Source organism: Malus sylvestris, chromosome 8, assembly GCF_916048215.2.
Source record: "Malus sylvestris chromosome 8, drMalSylv7.2, whole genome shotgun sequence".
Classification (NCBI taxonomy): Eukaryota; Viridiplantae; Streptophyta; class Magnoliopsida; order Rosales; family Rosaceae; genus Malus; species Malus sylvestris.
In genome coordinates, this window is record NC_062267.1 from 27,127,171 (window position 1) to 27,149,309 (window position 22,139).

Here is a 22,139-nt window from a genome sequence, read left to right on the forward strand (position 1 = left end):
TCAAAAATACGAAAATTTTGATGGAAATATCGGGATATTATCGATATCGATAGAAATTGAATAAAAATCACGAAAATTATAAGAAAACTTGGAAATTTTTATTGAAACTTTGCAGGATGTTTATTTAGTCAATTATCTATTAGTTTATCACAAAAAATTGGAAGGAAATGTATTGCATGATAGATATAACTGATTTAAGTTAATTATATAGCGAGCTGGCAAACATTGTGAGTGTAGAAAATATGTAGTAATTAATGAAAGAAGTTTAAACACACTATAATCATTTATATATAATAAATTAGTACAATATTTTACACTTTATACATTGCATGGTAAGATACATGAGTAACTTAGCAAGGTCTAAAATATCGATGATATCGGAAATATGAGTAGTCTGAAAACACGAAAATTTCGATGGAAATATCGATATATTATAGATATTTTAGACCATCCTCTACCCACCACTTCTGTCTTCTTCTTCTTCACTCCCACTCCTTCTAGCGATCCTTCCTTTTCACCAGACAATATTCTCTGAGCTCTGAGCTCTCTCAACTCCGCCGAGCTAGCCATGGCCAATACTAAACTTGTGGTGGAAGTTCACAACGCAAGCGACCTGATGCCGAAAGACGGCGACGGTTTTGCGAGTCCCTTCGTGGAGGTAAACTTTGAAGGGGAGCGGCAGCGGACTCAGACCAAGCCAAAAGACCTCAATCCTAACTGGAACGAGAAGCTCGTCTTCAACATCAACGACCGTTCTCACCTCCCCCACAAGACCGTCGACATTGTCGTTTACAATGACAGACAAACTGGACACCATACGAACTTCCTCGGCCGAGTCAGAATCTCCGGCGTCTCCGTCCCTTTCTCCGAGTCTCAGGCCACCATCCAACGGTACCCGCTCGATAAGCGCGGTGTCTTCTCTCATGTCAAAGGCGATATTGCCCTCAGAATCTACGCTATTCAAGATTACATCAACAATGGCGACTTTGCTCCAACACCAGCACCACCCCCACCTACACTAAATGATGAATTTGTTATTAATAGTACTGGTGGTGCTGCTGGGACTACTCGTCCTCCTCCGCTGCAGGAAATCAATACTAATAGGATCGTTGAGGAGATTCATCACCACCATTTTGGGGGAGAGAAGATCAAGAAGAAGAAGGAAAAAGAAGTGAGAACTTTCCACTCCATCGGCACTGGGATGGGTGGTGGTGGTGGCGGCGGCGGTGGTTCTCATCCTCCTCCTCCAATGTCTTCGGGATTCGGATTTGAGACAATGAAGGAGAAGGCGCCCACCGTTGAAACAAGGACGGATTTCGCTCGGGCGGGTCCTGCCACGGTTATGCACATGCAGCAGCAGAACCCGGAATTTTCCCTGGTGGAGACAGATCCACCATTGGCGGCGCGGCGGTACAGAGGTTTTGGAGGGGACAAGACCTCGAGCACATACGATCTGGTTGAACAGATGCATTACTTGTACGTGAGTGTGGTGAAGGCAAGAGATCTTCCAACCATGGATGTTACAGGAAGCCTTGATCCTTATGTGGAGGTGAAGCTTGGCAACTACAAAGGGGTGACTAAGCATGTGGACAAGGACCAGAACCCTGTGTGGCACCAGATTTTCGCCTTCTCGAAAGAGCGCGTGCAATCCAATTTGCTTGAAGTCACTGTCAAGGACAAGGATTTCACCAAGGATGATATCGTGGGGAGGCTACATTTCGATCTCAGCGAAGTCCCCCTTTGCATGCCGCCGGACAGCCCTTTGGCTCCTCAGTGGTACGGGTTGCTGGACATGCACGGGAACAAGGTCAGAGGGGAGCTTATGCTTGCTGTTTGGGTAGGGACTCAGGCCGATGAGTCCTTTCCCGATGCTTGGCATTCCGATGCACATGACATTAGCCACGTCAATCTCGCCACCACTCGATCAAAGGTTTACTTCTCCCCCAAGTTATATTACCTTCGAGTTCAAATTCTGCAAGCTCAGGATCTTGTTCCATGGGATAGAAACCGCCCTTTGGATACATATGTCAAGGTACAGCTTGGGAACCAGCTGAGGGTCTCAAGGCCTTCCCAAGTGCATACTATTAACCCCGTTTGGAATGATGACCTCATGCTCGTGGCCTCCGAGCCTTTCGAAGATATCTTAGTTATATCAGTTGAGGACAGGGTTGGTCCTGGAAAGGATGAGATATTAGGGAGGGTGATTCTTTCGGTTAAAGACCTTCCGCAGAGAATTGACACTCATAAGCTCCCGGAGCCGATATGGTTCAATCTCCACAAGCCTTCAGCAGCTGCTGAAGAGGAAACTAAAAGACAGAAGGAGAAGTTCTCAAGTAAGATTCATCTGCGCCTCTGTTTAGACGTGGGTTATCATGTTCTTGATGAGTCCACACACTTTAGCAGCGATTTTCAGCCGTCGTCCAGGCACCTGAGGAAATCAGGCATTGGAATTCTTGAGCTTGGGATCCTGAGTGCCAAAAAATTTCCAGCTTTGAAGGGAAATGAGGGTAGGACTACTGATGCATACTGCGTGGCCAAGTATGGAAACAAGTGGGTACGAACCAGAACGCTTCTCGACACTCTGTCTCCTCGCTGGAATGAGCAGTATACTTGGGAAGTTTATGATCCATGTACTGTAATCACCATCGGCGTTTTCGACAATTGCCATACCAACGGAAGCAGGGAAGACTCGAGAGATAAAAGGATTGGGAAGGTGAGAATTCGATTATCGACTTTAGAAATTCATCGAGTTTATACGCATTTCTATCCCCTGCTGATCCTCACACCCTCGGGTTTAAAAAAGCAAGGGGAACTTCAGTTAGCATTGAGGTTCACTTGCTTTGCTTGGGTTAACATGTTAGCTCAATATGGAAGACCATTGCTTCCAAAGATGCATTATGTCCAGCCTATACCTATTAGGCACCTTGATTGGCTCCGCCACCAAGCAATGCAGATTGTAGCAACGAGGCTCGCCCGTTCAGAGCCACCGCTCAGGCGGGAGATTGTCGAGTACATGTTAGACATAGACTACCATATGTTTAGTATGAGGAGAAGCAAAGCCAACTTCCACCGCATCATGTCGGTTCTCAGCGGGGTCATGACTGTCTGCAGATGGTTTAATGACATTTGCAACTGGAGAAACCCGATCACAACGTGCCTCGTCCATATCTTGTTTGTGATATTAGTTTGCTACCCAGAACTAATATTGCCCACAATTTTCCTCTACCTCTTTGTGATTGGTATATGGAACTACCGGCTCAGGCCAAGGCACCCACTTCACATGGATGCTCGGCTTTCGCAGGCAGAGGTTGCCCACGCGGATGAGTTGGACGAGGAATTTGACAGCTTCCCAACGGGTCGGCCCGCGGACATTGTGAGGATGAGGTACGACAGGTTGCGTAGCGTGGCGGGCAGGGTGCAGATGGTGGTTGGAGATTTGGCAACCCAAGGGGAAAGAGCACAAGCATTACTCAGCTGGAGGGATCCGAGAGCAACGGCAATCTTCATCATCTTCGCGTTGATCTGGGCCATGTTGATATACGTTACTCCGTTCCGGCTTATAGCAGTGCTGTTCGGTATCTACCTTCTTCGGCATCCACGGTTCAGGAGCAAGATGCATTCTGCACCAGTTAATTTCTTCAAGAGATTGCCATCCAAGTCAGATATGCTACTATCTTGATTATTTGTATATTCGCCTAATTCTCGTGAAGAAAAGGTTGTTTAGTAAATAAACCAATCAAATAACAGCTGGAGAGACGATGCCATAACGTGCTTTTTTCTTCATCAATTCTTGAATACGTACATTGAAATTTTAATAAATATGCAAGTGTTTTTTGAAAAAGCACTTGAAAGTATTTCACGAAAAAAGCGTACCACAGGTGTTTCTTTCAAAAAAACACTTCAATTGCTCTTTTGAACTCAAAAGCACTTTATATCTGGCAAACATGAAGCGCTTTGGTGATCTAAAAACCCTTTTGGTAAAATCTGAAAACGCTTTTAATTGTTTCAAAAGCATATTCAAACAGGTTGTTTAGACCTTCCAGACTGCTGTTTCCATACTATAAAGTAAAGCCAATTCGAGTAATACTGGTCATCCCCAATCAGGTTCAGTCAATAAAAAGTAGCTCCAGATTTAATTACAAGCGAAGAAAAGCATGATGACTTATAGCCGTTATGTTTTAACTTCTTCCATCCAACAACACTATATCCAACATTAAAATCATTCCAAAAATAATCTATCCTTGAAGATACAGGCAAGCTCATATGGCATTTTTTCAATGAAAATCTCGCCAAAAAATGGATTAGTACAACTAAATTTCTCTAATTAGACGACATAATCCTGAAGCCAAGATGTACTAGTAGCGCTACAATTGTCACGAAGCTCACGAGCATCCCGCCTAGAAGAGCCCTATCGACGAAACCCCAATCACTCAAACGTCCTTGGCCTTGCTCTTGCTTGTTCTGGGATCGCAAGCCAATTTCGTCCTCCACCTGTTTCTCAACATGGTTTTTTCGCTTCCTCAGTAACCATCCAATCGGATTTCTACTGTTCCAGCATTCCAGCAGAACGGCATTCTTTGTTACAGCACATTCTTCCGAGGTAGCCTGTCCTCCACAGCTTTCTGGTCCACAGGCACGAGTTTCTGGTGAAGTTGAACACGCGCAAGTCTCGCAACTGTTGGCACCAGGGAAGCATTTCTCCTGACAACGGTTTTCATTTGTTGAGGTGGGTTTATCATTTATGTGAGGGATGGTCTCAATCACTTCTCCAAAAACTGACCACCTTCCCACCGATGTTATCTTCACAATTGCTGAAGTCCCCAACATACTTTCTGGAGCGGCTACAAGAACCTGCACGTATCCCTTTGTATGGCCAACCTAGGCAAATAAAGAACATAAATTGTAAACATCACTTCAGTTCCATCCTCGATTGAATAATTGTCCTAAATCCGAAAACTCTTTGGCTAACAATGGCCATCATGGTGTTATAGACCAAAAGATAATTGCCAACAAAATTGAAATAATAAACACTACGTCAACACATAACATTATGAGTTACATCATCGAGAGACAAACTGCAAACTGTAAGTCATCCTTGCACGTCAAGAAAATATAAACAAAAAAATGTTTGTTCAACTCAATTGTAATGAAATGTAGGTCCAGAGATCAATACCCTTATTATTAAACATTAAACTGGATTTTAAGTTTGTTCAATCATGCATGCAATTAAGTAATAACTGGAGTTTATCATTAATGGCTTAATTATTGCTAAACTCCCTTAAACACAAGCACTATGTATGTGTCATTTTGCCCCCTGAAACTCAAAATGTGTCTTATCCCCCAAAACGTCAACTCCATGTCTCACTTTGCCCCCATTTCTTCGTCAACTCAACAAGAAATCCGTTAAGTCCTCTGATGTGAAATGTGTGGGGTCCACTTAATGCTGATGTGATCGCCATATTATTGCTACATAATCTAAAGAATATATCAGAGAGTTGATGGAATGGGGCAAAGTGACACGGGAAGTTGACATTTGGGGAGTTAAGTGACATATTTTGAATTTCAGGGGGCAAAGTGAGACTAATTCAAAGCAAAGCGTAGAATGACTCCAGATACCTGCTTGAATATCATGTTTTATTCCATAGACAATACAAAAGAAGCCAGCCGTTTATCCCCAGCACAACATTAACTAACATGATATATATAATACCCTAGGAAGAGATAACTTGTCCAAACTACAAAGTTACAAACAAAGAGCACATAAACTTACCAAGTGAGTTCCATCAGTCGCAATATCAGTTATCCATATTCTTTCCACCCTGCCCTCCATCCCAACATATGGTGCGAAAGCTTCAAAAGCAGAAGTCAATTCACGACTCCTTTTCTTCACTACAGTACTAGGGACCTTTTTCATCCTTGCAGCAGGTGTTCCTAAATTTACAAACAAGATAAAGCACAAAAGCTAATTACAAATCTATGTATTAACTAACTGATTTCTGTACTATAGTGCACCACCTAAGTTATCATCCTCACTTTCTGTAAGAAAGATTTTTGTTCCAAAACCAAAGTACACCAGTTTTGGTATGTAAATGTTATGGAAATTTAACAACGCCATCAAGTGGTTAAAACAAATTTATAGGAAAATCTGTATTTATTTTTAATATGTATAAAGAGACAATTATATTAGAAAATGAACAACCAGAAGGGAAAGCTGGTGGTCAAGAAGACCACACAACACCAACCAGCACCAACGGGGACAACATAAAGATAAACAAACTAGGGAGCACATAGATTAAATCCCTCCCACAAGCAAATTAACATGAAGCTGCCTACCAATCTCACCACATTTTGAGAAAGAAGAAGCTCTGAACTCAATGGAGACAGATGCCCAAAGAGCCGACTAAAAACAAACTTTCCACCGTAACACCACCATCGCCATATAACTTTGGACTTCTTGCCCTTCCAAAACAATTTGCGACTTTCACAGAGAAAGGAGAAACAATCCCTTGACAACCCAACTAATAATATGTTTCTATTAAAAATTTGTAGCTATCTTATTATACAGGTAGGATTATCTGTATATTAGGATGTCTTAGGTTTTAGCGATGGCATATTGATTGGCAATAAAGACTGAGTTTACCCAAATTTTCCCTCCCTCTGTTTCTCTATCTCATCTCTTCTAGCTCTCTGCCCGCTCTCCTCCTTTTTCCCCATTGTTCTCTGCCCCCTATCTTCTCCTTTCTTCCCATTGTTTTTTTTTTTTTGCTTTATTGTTTATTCCTATCTTAAAAAAAAAAAGGAATAAACAATAAAGCAAAAAAAAAAAAACAATGGGAAGAAAGGAGAAGATAGGGGGCAGAGAACTTGGTGTGATGGCAAGTGCCTTCGCCCATGAGCGGTAGGTCTCGGGCTCGAGACTTGGGAGCAGCCTCTCCATAAATGGGGGTAAGGCTAGCCGACATTCACCTCTCCCAGACCCTGCGTAAAGCGGGAGCCTTGTGCACTGGGTACGACCTTTTTATTGTTTATTCCTATCTTCTCTATATCTGGTCCTGCATACATTTGGGCACAGAGCAATTTTTGTCCAGTTTGTCCAACATTAGTGACTATTTGCCAAAAAGTGATAAAGCACTCCAAATTTTGAAGAAACTAATTTCTACAACGGTAGTAGCCAAGAATTTAGTAATATCACATTATACTCATCCGTCTGTAATTTTATAAAATATTCTTCAAATCAAATCCATGTATAATTTTTCTTGCTTATCAAACTGAGCAGGGGATGCATAATGTCACATGGTCTAAAGACAATAAACTTTATCGTAAATTCATATTATATCAACTTCTCATATATGGACAATGAAAATGTTGATGCCATGCTTTAACCATTGTGTATATGCATATGATGCCCTTTACGGCATCCCAAAGTAACTTGACCAGAAATTATCATACCTGGTCTAGGATAAAACTGCGAAATATGAACTTGAGAGAACTTGTACTCTTTAATAAGGCTAAGAGTTTGAGTAAAATCTTCATCCGTTTCACCTGAGAAGCCAGGAAATAAGTGTAAACTCCTCCTGCAATGTTCTCTGGACTGCTCAAAGCAGAGAATAAAGTAATCAAATCCCCCAAATTACCCACCATATCTCTAAATATAGAGATACTTCAAAATGTTATTGTTAACACTGTTCTTGGTGAGCTAAATTTAGCAGCTGAGAGTATACTGGTTACTTGCTGATTAGGTGATTAGCAACCAAACATTATCAAACATGTTTTTAAAAACTTTACAATCCTGCCGTTATTATCTATAATGTTAAACCACCTTAATTTCCTTTAATAAAGGCAAGAAATATGGAAGAACAGGAGGAGCAATTCCTCCAAATTAACCAAGTAGGGGAAGCATTGGGAAGCAAACAATTGCTAAGTTTACCACCAGAAATCATTTATATCCCTTTCATGCTAAGTTTATCCCTCAACATTTCCAAATTAATCTTAGTCCTTTATCTTGCTTTTTGAATTTGCTTTTGGAGTGCCACCGAGTCACAATCTTAAATTGAAATTTAGAGATATGTTACATCAATAAATGATCAACAAAGAATGTGGGCATAAAAAATTTGATCTTTGTGAAAAACAAAAACAAACAGGAGCCATGATACTCACTGACCAGGAAATCCACATATTATATCAGTCGCAATCTGCATCCCTGGCACAAGCTCAGTTAGGGTATCAACCACAGTCTTGAACTCACTTACAGTATATTCCCGATTCATTGCCTGAATGAATAAGCATAGTTATTTGAATAAAGCAACCATAATGTAATCGGAAGTCTAGGTTTGTACATTTGTTAAATGTTAAATCCGAAGGAAGATAAAGTAAAGGATACATCAAACTCAGCTATAAGAAATGGACCAATCTACGAAGAAAGAGAGAAGAAAAAAAATTAGGACTTACAGTCAAGACTGTATCACTTCCAGACTGGACTGGTACATGTAGAAATGAGTACACACATGGATGACGCAAAACCTCTGCTATTTCCTTCAAGTGCTCCAGAATGAATGGAGGATTCGTCATCCCTATCCTTAACATTGTGCTTGCACCAGGAGGGAGTTCTGCGACAATTGCATTCAATAAAATTGGTAGATTGACCCCAATGTCACGACCTGCAAACATCAAGGAACCGATTATTAATAAACTAAACAATGGCTTAAACAACATTTTGACTTTTTTTTTCCTTTTTTTTTTTTTTTTTTTTTTCCTTTTAAGTATTACTTTTTTGGTGTCTCTGCCAGAAATGATTTCTCCTCCAACATCCAACAAACAATATATTAAAACTGTGAAGATGTCAACACACATGACTATGGTATACTTAATATTTACTCTATTTTTCTGTTCAAATATACTTTACATGTTTAACACAGATCTCAACCAACCAGATCAACATTGCCGTTTTGAGATATATAGCCCAAAGACTTGTAGTGATTATTTGGAGATTATCTTACAAATTCTTACACTGCAGAAAGACGAGTTAAAAGAAATTATAAAAATTCTTACAAACTAAATAAGTCGTCGTACCCAGTGCACAAGGCTCCCGCTTTACGCAGGGTCTGGGAGAGGTGAATGTCGGCTAGCCTTACCCCCATTTATGGAGAGGCTGCTCCCAAGTCTCGAACCCGAGACCTACCGCTCATGGGCGAAGGCACTTGCCATCGCACCAAGTATATAAATAAAAATTCAAGGTTTACATAGTTGGGTCAATCCATCATGCTTACAAGAATTCTTCACATGGATGTATAAATCACTAAAACCATGTACCTTCGAAACGGAGACAAATTCTCTCCAGATAAACAAGTACTTCCACAATCACTAATCAATCAAGACTCAACTATAATCACTAATCAATCAAGACAATAGAATTATAACAACAAATTACCATAAGCACCAGTATCTTCACTGCTCAACCATATCTCCTTAACTCCATCAGCTACCACAGAGTTTACACGTCCCACCTGCAGTGCTAAAATTCTAATTAAACTGGAAACAGATATAATATTTAAGAAAAACCAATGGCATGATACTTACAAGGCTATCAACAGTATAACTTCCTAAATGACCACGAGCATGCTTTGTCTTGCAGTAAGTACAAGCACCTAAACAACCAACATTTATGGGAAGAATCTCAACGAACTTGTTTTTCCTCACCTGTGGAAAAAAATTCAATTCAAATACTCCATGTCTAGACTAGTTAACAATATAAGGTAGAAACAGAAACAGATGGTAGGAGTGAAGAAAGCAAAATAATGTGCTTGAATGGGTAACAATCAAAGAAAACTAAATTTTAAAAGGGACAAAATAAAATGCAAACACCATGGTAAAAATCTCCGAAACGCACCTTAGGGAGGTCAAGTGCAGGCAATGTCTTACGGCTCAAAAGGCGCACCTCATGACCTTTCAAAGTCTCTTCAACAATTTCAACCACACGATCAATTTGCTGGACTCCTACAATACTGACACCTTCTAGCTCCTTTAGATCTCGACTTCCTTGTGGCACACACCCGGCCACCACCAGGGGCTTGCTTGCACCTTTACCTTTTGCTATCAGAGTGTCCATGGCAGACTGACTTGGAGATTTGACTGTGCATCTACATCAAGTAACAAAATCAATACATGGAGAATTATGAGTTAACGGATAATAAAAGGCATCCCTCATAAACATGTACTTACATAGATGTTAAAAAAATGGACAAATTATAAAGAGTATCATAAACAAAACAAAAAATGTCAACTTCAAAGAGAGAACTTCAGTATTAAAACATGTGCATTCAAAGATAAGCAAGCACACATAAGGAATAGTTAACTTAAATATAGGAATAGCATTTAAAATAGGTCTACTAAAGTTCAAAAACTATTATGCCACAAATTATAAAATACGTATAAAACTCTAGCAAGTGCCAAAATAATGTCCCAAGGACTGAAGCACTAAATACTCCTTAACTTTGATATTAACATATAGCTACTAGATTGTTTTCAGGGGTAACGAATGACCAAATCTACCAAAAAAATTAGACAAATAAAAGAATCCTCACGTATTTATGAGCCACAGGTCTGCCTCCTCAGGATTGTCACTTAATGGATACCCGAAAGCTGAAAGTTGACCAGCCATATATTCACTGTCACTCTGACACAACAACAAAGTGCAAGGGGAGAAAACAAAAATGAGAAATTCAATGCATTCTCTAATGAATAGAAAATTTAGTAAACAATTTCAGTGACAAGACCATATCTCATGCTAATATAACATTATGGTCAGTACACTTATTTTTTATAGATGGGAAAAGAAAATGGAAAAATACAGTAGGTAGCCCATCAGTACCATCAGAAAGGATGCAAAATCCAAAGTAATAGAACAAAGGACTTTAATACTCCAACCGAAAAAAGAAATAGCCTTTACCGCCAAATAAATCCTACTTGTACCGACAATGACAACGCAAAACTTGATATCAATAGATCCATTTGCAATAGGTTGATAAGAGAAGATAATCAGCAAATAGCTGATATGGAAGATACAGATCTACACAAACCTCTACCAAATAATCTAATTGGATACACCTTTATTTTATTGAGATCTATAAAAGCCATGCAGCCATTGCTAGTTCTTTACTGAAGCGCCGGTTGACGTCATGCATTTCGTAAGTGGATCATTTATTGATAGGACGTAGCCTGTCTACCCAATGGCTTTCCAGCCAACGCTAATGATCACTTAACATTCCACTAACTTCTGTATATTTAATTCTAAGAATATAACCTAATATTACTCCCGCAAATTTTGATGTTCTCTAATCTTTTGAGCCCCTTCCAGCACTTTTTATAGATGAAAAATATATTCAGTTACTCCACTTCACAATAAACATATAGAAAATGCTTAAATAACCAACCTATGTGGCTACTTTTGTTTTCCAACCTATGTGGCACTTGATGAGCACACCTACATCATTGCATTGGAAAACCAACCACGGAACAGAAGCCAATGGGACAATTCCATGAGCATCTCCAAGGGGCTAGGCAATGGGCAAGGCAAACCATATATACCTTGCAACATCACCTTTTACCGTCTCCAATGGATGACATTCGCCTAACAATTTGCCTCATCCGTCGGAGTGACAGATTTCTGATGAGTCAAATGTTGAAGGCAAAGTACCACATAGATAATCAAAGTACACATTTGCCTAGACAATTTAACTTGTACGTTTGTCATAAAAACAAAAGGATCTGAATAAAAGCGTAAAAAAAAGGACGGGAATAAAAGTGTAGCATTCTCATAAAAACATAACAGTCTTCTCTTCCAATGGGACAAACCCTAAACCCAACCCATTTTTTTGTATTACATTTAAATATTGTTTTCATTCCATCATTCTTTCCACGAACCGCATAAACCTTTCAATTTGGCTTCCAAACCCACACGGTTGAACCATTCTCCACAACTCAAACTTAACAAAAACCGACACTCGGCCCCTAATTATTGAACTTATTGAACTTGAAGCTAAAACTAATACTATATAGTTAAAATTGTAAAGCACAATTGGTAATTGTTAATACTAACTACAGAAAAATACTGGAACGGTAATAGAAGAAACCCTAAAGACGGACCTGGTTGTGTGAGCATCCAAATGTTTTGATATATATAGTCTGCCAAATGAAAAAACAAGGTTAGGAAGAAAACCATCTTTAGAAGAGAGAGAGAAAGAGAGGAGAGAGAGGGGGGACCTGAGTGCCGGGGACTTTGGGAGAGAGAGGAGCGAGCGGGTCTTGGATTTGAGATAGCTTGGCGTTGGTATTGCGGCCATTGGGATTGGGTTTCTTCTTTGGGTTCAATCCCACGGTGTTTATCGGCAGACGAAAACCGGGAGGAGCTCCGCCGCCGCTCCCGATCAACAAATCCTCTATGTCCTCCATTTCCTTATCTCTCTGCTACTGTTGAAGCTTCTCACTTCAAACGCAGCGACGCCGGGCAGAGTGAGAGGTTATGTAACACTGCTTTTTATTTTAACACACTCAAAATCGAGTAATACTGAGCCCACCCATGTTTTATTTGTGAGAGTTTTAACGAAAAACCAGTATTATTTATTTTAAAGGAAAATTATATTTTTATATTAAAAAATCAAACATGTTACTATTTATTTTACCTTTTATTTGCTCTTATCATTAAAATTCAGAGTTTTCAAACCATTTTCATTAATTTTCTTTTTATTTTTTGAAATTAACTTAGCCCGTCAATATTTTTAGAATTAACTTACTTGTCTATTGACGAGGAGAGTTTCTCAATATGATTTATATGGGTTTACCGAACTTCGTAATTATAATTGACACTTTTTATATTAACATTATAAAGGGGAAGAGATTCTCTCTTCCACAAAAGTTATACAATTAATTAATTCGGATCCTTCAATTTTTTTTTTCTTTTTTCTAAATCCCTTCAAAGGAGTTGAGAAGACTCACAAATATTTCAATCTCATCCGGTCATAATTCTAACTTCCACACCAACAATAGATTTTAAACCCAAGACCTCCAATTTTTTATTTGACGGAAACCTCGCAATCTATTATTTACCATTGAACCACTAGCTCGTGATTAATTTCTTGCAAAGTTGATTTTACAAAGTAATTTATAATATAAACGATTTTAATCATAAGTGGATTAAACTTGCTACAACGTGGCATAACGGGTTAAACGCAATTTGCTATAATTGAAGTGAGCTTTTTTCTTTTTCAAAAGGAAATTTACAGATTGATTGGGGGTCAAATTCTCTATTTTTTTTCTTCCCGATATTATCCCTTGCGGACGAAACGCGATCCATTTCCACAGTAATATCTGAAACAAAAATATAACGATTTTCCAGTCATCGCCTTCATCCGGCTCTTTATGTTTTAACCTACAATATGCATGGATTATCCTTCTGCCTTCATCCGGCTCGTGTTCCGAGTCCAAAATGTTTGGTTTCCTTGAATCCCCTGCCAACGAGGTTTGGCAGGGCAAGGAGGGCTCTTGACTACCTTTATGATCGATCCTAGAATGTTTTCTTTACACAATCGGGACAAGCATTACAGGTTCGTGCGCTTCAAATAGACCAGCACCCCAACGCCAGTTAACGCAACAGCACTTGCAAGAACTCCGGTTTGCACAGACGTCCATCTGCTTTTTTGGGTCATCGTTGTTCCTGGCTGTGATATGCTTCGGTGGCCAGAATCAGAGAAGTCCAGATGCAACCTTAGAACCTGAGATAGATAAGAGGTACACTTGAGGAATAAACCATACAGCTGAAAAATGGTTACACGTATAAACTCCCAAACATCCCAAAATAATAACACATAAACTCCGACACACCCCTCTAGTGATCTAATCCTATCACGAACAATATGTACAGGTACAGCTCCTCAACAGTCGAATTCAACAAGCTACATAAACCTGGCTCACTGTGTCATATCCTCCATTGAATTCCGGTATAATTGTTAAACTCTAGAAGAAAAAATGGACACAATAATTATCTTTTAAGTATTTCATTTGTTCCCTCATGAAAAACTTCTCTTTCCCCAATTGTAATCTAAACACTCAGCCCTTCACCACCAAACCTATCAATATAAAAGTTTCTCAACTTCAAACCGTTATTAAATGATCATTTGTCACCTTGTATCAACATATTGTCCACAAGATATTAACAACTAGATAAAAAAGAGGGGGGGAAGCAATTATAAGTTTAAATAATAAAATAATTGCGCCAAAATGCTTTAAAAAGCCTTAGAAATCCAGTAAATGAGCATAGAGTTAACATTTATACTACCTTCAGTCCCACTCCTCGAGCATGGCTGACTGCGCTAATAAGATCATCATCAGTTGCAAGTAGAACTCTATCACCATCTTCATCTTCAAACTGGAGGAAAGAAAAGAATTACTAAGGTAAACACTGTGAAGCTTTGCAGCCCAATAAATCAGATGAAACCAAAAATTAGCTCAAAGTTTTAACCAAAATGTGAGGACGATCGTGATCATTAGCAGCACCAATCCTTTTCATGATAGCAGATACCAGCTCATCTAAATTTTCCATGCCTGGAGAATAAACAAAAAAAAAAAAAAAAAGAATAAGAAAAGGCAAAACATAAGGTCATTGTGGGTTCAATTTTAGTGTCGAAACATCTGGTCTGTAAGCACAAAAAAGTAAAAATAAAAAAAATCACGTCCATCAACTCAGTCACAGAGCTCTCCCCACCCAGTGCTGATCCAGCCCGGTGGAAAAACCAAACCATGGAGACCAAGGTCACTACACAGCGAATTCTATGCCACGACTAAACCCATTGGTCACTAAATAAATGAAAATCGAGACCCCAGATTTCTAGACACTATTAGTAGAGGTGGATTATGATAGAAGGCTTCCCCCTATTTTGTAGTTTATTCCTAGCTATCAACCAACAACAACAACAACAACAACAAAGCCTTTTCCCACTAAGTGGGGTCGGCTATATGAATCCTAGAACGCCATTGCGCTCGGTTTTGTGTCATGTCCTCCGTTAGATCCAAGTACTCTAAGTCTTTTCTTAGGGTCTCTTCCAAAGTTTTCCTAGGTCTTCCTCTACCCCTTCGGCCCTGAACCTCTGTCCCGTGGTCACATCTTCGAACTAGAGCGTCAGTAGGCCTTCTTTGCACATGTCCAAACCACCGTAACCGATTTTCTCTCCTCTTTCCTTCAATTTCGGCTACTCCTACTTTACCTCAGATATCCTCATTCCTAATCTTATCCTTTCTCGTGTGCCCACACATCCAACGAAGCATCCTCATCTCCACTACACCTACGTGTTGATGCTTCACCGCCCAACATTCTATTCCTAGCTATCAACCAAGAGGAAAAAATAAAATATACTCCCAAAAAGAGAAAAAGAGGGAAAAAGCTATAAAACTAAGGGTCAGTCTAACTGTCAAGTAAACCTTTGTTTGTCTTAGACAGCACTCAGTTGGCCTATTCTTTTCTTATGTAGATTCCAAGTTGATGACACCTGGATTAACAGATGCCACATAAAAAATAAGAACTTTTTATTCTAAAGAAAGACTTAAGCTTCTAAATTTAGAGAGGTGAAGGGTGAGCAACCTGGCATCAATTTGGCATCCATGTAACCAAAAGATAGACTCATAGACTGCATTGTAAAATGATAAGGATAAACTTGATTGTTTGACGCAGAGGGGCGCAATAGTTTAACAATTTGTACCCAACTCTATCCTTTCACCGAGCAATCACTCCACAAAATATTCATGATAGGAAGGGTATATATAAGTAATCAAGCAAAGTGATAACAAAGTATGCTTGCAATGATTTTTGGCCTCCAACCACCACTCACCACAATTAATTCGATGCACTCGACCCCTAAGATCTTCAAATTTGAAGGCAAATGAATTTCCAAGACCAAGAGAAGGATAAGAAAACTTTCCATCTGCCCCATCAGATGCCATCAGTGCAGACATTTCACTGAAAACAAAAGACCCTAATTATGGTTACTGAATAACCAGGTTATCCAAAAACAGAATCACTGAATCAGTGATGAAACGAAATTACAACATGCATTTGTGCAGATAATTTTTCTTTTCCATAGTTTTCCTAAAGGAAGACGTGACACAGAACCGAGTGCAATGGCGTTCTAGAATTCATATAGCCAACCCCACTTAGTGGGAAAAGGCTTTGTTGTTGCTGTTGTATAGTCTTCCTAACCTCAACACTTCTGATCAAATTAGTCTCACTTCAGCACTAGATTGTTTAAGTCAGTAGAAAAATTGTGTAAGTGAACAAAATACATATATTAGCAAGTTTTGAATACCTTTGAGTATCGCAATCATCAGGTGGCTCCAAAGCAAGTGCTGAATCCCAGAATTTTTGCATCATTGTGTTTGCCATATCATTAACAGTTCCTGAGCTATTTTCAACCTAGGAAAGGAATAAACAACTACTTAATCAATTTATCCTTGGACGCTTTAAAAAAGTGATAAATGAGAACATCCAAAGGGGCTTTTAGATTCAAGCCTAAACAATGCAACTATCATTAGAATTAACCCAAGTTTTTTTCTTCCTTTTCAATTTAGGCCAAATTTGCATTTATAACCCTTGAAGGTAAATAATAGAAACAAATTAAAAGTCCTTCAATGTAATGCATTTATAGCACCCAAATTTTGAATTCAAGTTTCAAACATTTATGGCAATATTTCATAACTCGCATGCACCAAATAGAAAAACTCAGCAACAACTACAGCATATGTACATAAGATGCATATAATCTACATAAGCAAAAGATAAAAAAATCAAGAACTTACATGGCAATCAAGGAGGAGAAGATGCATATAGAATTTGTAAACCATACACGGAACGAAATGGAAATAAAATAAAATAAGACAACTATGAGAAACACTCACAAGACATGTTAGACGACCTTCTATCACAATTGGAAAATTAAAAACTAAACCAAAAGAATGCACTGAATATATATTATATACTGGGCAATCCCATCCCTTAAAAGTTCAATATATTCTGCAATGTAAATCAACATCTTTCATATCCAAATGCAAAGGAAAAAAAGAAAATAAAAAATTTCTTCACTCTGATGAATAAGGCACACATCTAAACCATAACCAGGATGACTTTACCATAGAAATTGCCGCATGAGTTATCTGCAGAACATCCACACAGGCAGCAACGCATCCATCTGCACAAACAGATGTCAATACACCTTATAAACAGTAAAAATATGTACTATAAAAAGTACCACTCACCTCTATCTAAGACAGGAAGATGTAAGAACTTCCCTTCATGCATTATATGCAGTGCATCAAGGATCGTTGTCTCTAACGTAGCACACTCAGGGTTTGAAGTCATTACCTAAACAAATTATTTGGATAGCACAAGTTGATTCATGTTTGTTCCAGGAAGCTTATTCAAAAAAGGAACATAGCTATATAGTTAATTCTAAATATAGAATAATCAAACATTCGACGGTTTAGAGGAAACCTTTTCCACCAAAGTCAACTCAGGAGAGAGATTCTGCGCCACAACTCGCATAAGGATATCCTTGGAACTGCAGTCAGTCAAAAGCAGGCATCATATGATATTCATTAGAGAGGACATACAACATCCAAGAATAGCATCTAACTCCAAATGTTCATAAACAAATATAAAGTAAAGAACAATACGTTAGTATCCCCTGAATCTTGTTGCCCATTACAATTATAACTGAATTAACCCGCAACTCCCGCATCCTTTTTGCTGCAACATAGACAGGATCCGATGGGGAAACAATGGCAACCCTGAAATCATAGAGCTACAAGCTTGTCAATAGAAAACAAACCTTAAACAAAAATTAAGCCAAAAGTTATAAATTGCATCCTCCCTAAAAGACCAAATGGCAAGTCATGCTAAAGAACTGTACTTTGAATTTTCACCAATGATGGTTGACAAGGATGGCTTGAACATTCGATCCCTCAAAGTTTCTAGAAAAGCATATGGAGCTGCAATACATGATGATAAACAGAATAAGTTAAATCCTAACAGATGTGTCAAATGTATGTACCAAAATAATAAACAAATAGGCTCTGTTAATACAGTGCACATTCTCTATAAAACAGAGGCTTTTGTAAAACCTTACTGTAGGAAGCAACTTCCAATCACACTCAAGTAATTTAATAATATTTCAAACATTAATACGAACCAGAAAAATTGGCTCCCATCTGGCGTTCAACTCCTTCAACTGCAGCAGCAATGGCACTCCCCTGCTCTGCTGCCTTCTCCAATCTTGATATAGCATCATAGAGACATTTTGTGATATCTAACAAGGCAATAACTTCACCACTCTCTACAACAGGAAGGTGTCTGAATTTACCTGTTAACAGAAAAAGAAATGAAATCATCCGCGTTGCCCAACGTAGCCATGATAAATGAAGATTTAGATGCAAATTCTTAGACAAACCCACTCGCAGACAAGAACAATAAAACAAAATAACAAAAACTACAACCTTGTTAGATAAAAAACTAACCTTGGATCATTTTCTGAAGAGCTTCAAGAGCTGACGAATCAGAATTAACAAATATAGGATTCCGCGTCATGATCTTTGATACAATTGTCTGCTCCGGTCTCAGCCCCTCGGCAATGACTCTAGCGGAAATGTCCTAAAAGCAAAAGTACAATAAGCAAATACTCAAGAACTCACAACAACAGCCTACTATGAGTTATAGCTTGAACCTTGTCCGTCACAATCCCGGAAAGCAACGCATTTGAATCAGTTAAGAGCACAGCATCCACACGGCGAGCCGCCATCCTCCGACATGCATCAGATACTGTAGTCCCCTCCGGAATAGTTAGAGCTTTCGACAACCTTAGCTTCTTCACCGTCCTCTCCCCACCACCAGACCTTGTTAAATATTAAAATTAAAACACCATTTTCTGTTAAAAACTAAAGGCAAGTTTTGCAGTCCCCAATTCTCAGGAAACCAAACTTGAAATCAACTCAACTATACAAATTGAAGAAAAAATTTCCAGGAAACCATTTTCTCGGGAAACAAACATAGAGCAAACGAGAAAGGACAATAAAAACTTACGAAAGGGGAGGAGGATGAGGAGGAGAGGAAGGTTTGGTCGCGGTGCCATTAGAGGTTCCGTTCTCGGGAGGGGCCGATTTCTTAACCCCGGCGGAGGGGCCGCGTTTTTGGCTGAGACTGGTCCGCCTCACACCCACCTGACTGCTCATCTTTCTCTTCTCTGCGATTATTAGGGTTTCTCTGGTTATCTGAACTGCAGAAACCCTAATTTAGTTGCAGTGATAAGAGAGGGAGACAGAAAAAGGGAAACCTCCCCCTCTCTCTCTCTCCTCTTTTATTTTTGGAATTAAAATTGGAGTGAGACAGACAGAGTATTGTAATTTTCAATTAAACATGGAGGATAATTTTGTGGTGGCCCGAGGGGCAGAGAAAGTCGATTGAACCGGACCAATTGCTCTGGTTCGGTTCAGGTTTTTGAAATTTAAATTAAGTCACACAATATTTGAGTTAATAACTAGGGGTGGATAAAATGACTGAAAAATCCGAAACGGAACTGAAATTTACCTTACGCTGAGACTGAGGCATACCAAAAACCGAAAAGCCAAAAAAGACGAAAGTTTTGGTATGGTATTCGGTTTCCTTGACCGTTAATTCGATAATCTCAAACCAAACCGAAAATATTTTTAATATTTTACACTATTTTTGAGAAAATTGATGCTTTAAATGGTATAAGTAATTGGTTTTATGGGATTTAAAATTTTCGTTAAATCGATAAAAGTAATTTTGAGATCGTTTAACATCAATTATTTTAGTCTTTTTGTGAAAAATATTCGTTAAATTGAAGAAATCACATGTTTAATGTAACATCTCACATCGTCCAGAGGAGTGAATCATGTAAGCTTATATATATATTTTCATCTCTATCCTAACACGATGCCTTTTGGGAGCTTAGTGACTTCGGGTTCTATTGGAACTTCAAGTTAGGCGAGTTCGTGCAAGAGCAATCCTATGATAAGTGACCCACTGGGAAGTTAATGTGTGAGTTCCTATAAACAAAATCGTGAGGCCGTGGTTGGGACCCAAAGCGGACAATATCATGCTATGGCGGAGTCGAGTCCGGCATGTGGTGGGGGCCCGGGTATGGATGCGACATATAAGATGAGGGGTTGATTTAACAAAATACCATCAATTTAAAAGGAAATTTCTCACAGAATAACCAAAATGATATACCGTGAACAATTTCAATAATCACTTCTATTAATTTTAAATCTCAAAAATAAATTAAAGATTTATATCAATTTCAAAAACCATTTTAGATAAAAGGCGTTGCATAAGCAGATAACAAAATTTTTAAAAGAGGTAGACGGTAAAGATGATTTGATGACCAAAACAATAGAAAAAAAGGACAAATTGATGATTTTGAAATATAAAGGACCAAATTAATGAGTTGACAGAATATAAAAAACAGTTTGTTATTGAAAAAAAAAAACTAATGAAAATGATTTGAAAATTTTGAGTTTTAATGATAAAGATAAAATAAAGAGTAACGTGAATTGTATCAGGATTGACTTTTTAGTGTAAAAATATGATTTTTCGTTAAAGTGAACAGTGAAGGAAATTTTGTGAAAAACATGTTCATTTGAGCAACATCTATAGCATGCAATTAACAACTTAAAGGCGGAATCATGCTTGCATGCACTCAAAACAAAACATTACCCATTAAATTCAAAGCCTAGTAGTTAGGTGAACCAAGACTCAACTCAAAACAAAGTGAGTTGAGAAATTTTACCTTTGTTGATTCCTCTTTGCATAAGCAAAGGATAATCACCCAAAAGATAGGGCATTCATTCTTTGCTTCTTAGATCCATGGATTTGGATGGAAGAATAGGTTTCTCCAAGTTCTCAAAATTGAGAACCTCTAAATCTCCACACCAAGGTGAGATGTGAAGAAGAGATGAGTAACCTTGGAGGAGAAAGATTACTAGCTAATCCCTCCAAGGGGGCCGGCCTCTTTAGAGAGAAAAGAGAGCTTGTGTTCTCATCATTTCCCCAAAAGAAAACCCTTAATGAATTTTAGCTATAAAGTCATATGTATACCTTTATTCATTGGAGTGGCAAACTTGTAATTAAAGCAAGTTCACTACCCTTCCTCTAAATGGCCGGCCATAGGGTTCTATTGGGCTTTTTGGGCCTTTGTGAATCATTATTCATTAAGTTGTCATACAACTTAAGTCAATGGGCTTGACGTTCAAAGCTCATTGGGCCTTAAGGTCCAAAACTATCCCGAGGTCTTTAACGAACTTATTCGTTTGATTAATTAACATATTAATTAATCATTGCCATAAATAATTAAACCATTTAATTATTCTTACTCATCTCCATTGTTTCTTCAATCTCCACCTTACACGGTGTACGATCCATTAGGTTTTTTTTAGCGAGGCAGTGGGCGATTAAAACCATTTCAAATCGATTGTGAATTGAAACTTACTTTCAATTCTCCCTTTAGTGATTATACACGTTTAGGGCTTCCACAAACCATGAGTGACACCTAGCAGCATATCATGGTTACCCAAGCTAATTAGAAGAGATGGAGAACCTATTCAGTTTAGGATTACAAATGCAATTCGGTCTTTCTCTAATACAATACTCTTGACCACATTGTTTGGTTTGATAGTTTATTCATGTCTACTATCCAATGTGATTCGTGTGCTTATATGATTACCTTGAATGTGATTTGAAACGACTTGCTAAATCTCATTCATACTCTGGCCAGAGATTCTTAATCATATCATAGAGTATTCTCCCCTAAACAGTTTGAAGGTTAGAGATCCCTTGTTGTGCATTCACTTGCCTGCATGGCTAAGCGGCTTAACCTCGACGATGCCGTGGACACCCGCGGATGGGGTGACTTTGACATAATCAAAGATCAAGTACCTAACCACAAGACAACTATGATGCCTCAGGTCAAATGACTACTTTGCATTATCCCAACCATGAGTTCTCATGTGACATGAATATGAGAACTCTTCGTTGATCGTGTTCAGTGAACTCATTATCTATTGAGCACCTACGTACTTGTCTTGAT

The 22,139-nt window shown here is 38.7% G+C and overlaps 3 protein-coding genes across 3 annotated transcripts; 1 reads left to right on the forward strand and 2 right to left on the reverse strand.

Moving 5' to 3' along the window:
* Nucleotides 1–503: 503 nt before the first annotated feature.
* On the forward strand, nucleotides 504–3,841 carry LOC126632699 (FT-interacting protein 7-like). The gene has a single exon (XM_050303155.1). It carries the CDS (start codon nucleotides 569–571, stop codon nucleotides 3,677–3,679), a length of 3,111 nt encoding a protein of 1,036 aa, XP_050159112.1. The 5' UTR covers nucleotides 504–568; the 3' UTR covers nucleotides 3,680–3,841.
* Nucleotides 3,842–4,105: 264 nt separating this feature from the next.
* On the reverse strand, nucleotides 4,106–12,532 carry LOC126632701 (uncharacterized). The gene is made up of 11 exons (XM_050303159.1): nucleotides 12,259–12,532; nucleotides 12,142–12,180; nucleotides 10,581–10,672; nucleotides 9,887–10,136; nucleotides 9,577–9,696; nucleotides 9,428–9,503; nucleotides 8,449–8,657; nucleotides 8,162–8,270; nucleotides 7,450–7,542; nucleotides 5,771–5,931; nucleotides 4,106–4,878 (listed from the first exon to the last, which is right to left on the reverse strand). Exons 1-11 carry the CDS (start codon nucleotides 12,445–12,447, stop codon nucleotides 4,321–4,323), a joined length of 1,896 nt encoding a protein of 631 aa, XP_050159116.1. The 5' UTR covers nucleotides 12,448–12,532; the 3' UTR covers nucleotides 4,106–4,320.
* An 831-nt stretch (nucleotides 12,533–13,363) lies between these two features.
* On the reverse strand, nucleotides 13,364–19,409 carry LOC126632702 (CBS domain-containing protein CBSCBSPB3-like). Its single transcript, XM_050303160.1, has 14 exons — nucleotides 19,115–19,409; nucleotides 18,759–18,927; nucleotides 18,553–18,685; nucleotides 18,228–18,398; nucleotides 17,949–18,027; nucleotides 17,713–17,826; nucleotides 17,531–17,597; nucleotides 17,296–17,401; nucleotides 17,170–17,228; nucleotides 16,350–16,456; nucleotides 15,876–16,003; nucleotides 14,513–14,595; nucleotides 14,330–14,419; nucleotides 13,364–13,766 (listed from the first exon to the last, which is right to left on the reverse strand). The coding sequence occupies exons 1-14, from the start codon at nucleotides 19,261–19,263 to the stop codon at nucleotides 13,593–13,595; spliced, it is 1,629 nt and encodes a 542-aa protein (XP_050159117.1). The 5' UTR covers nucleotides 19,264–19,409; the 3' UTR covers nucleotides 13,364–13,592.
* Nucleotides 19,410–22,139: the final 2,730 nt, after the last annotated feature.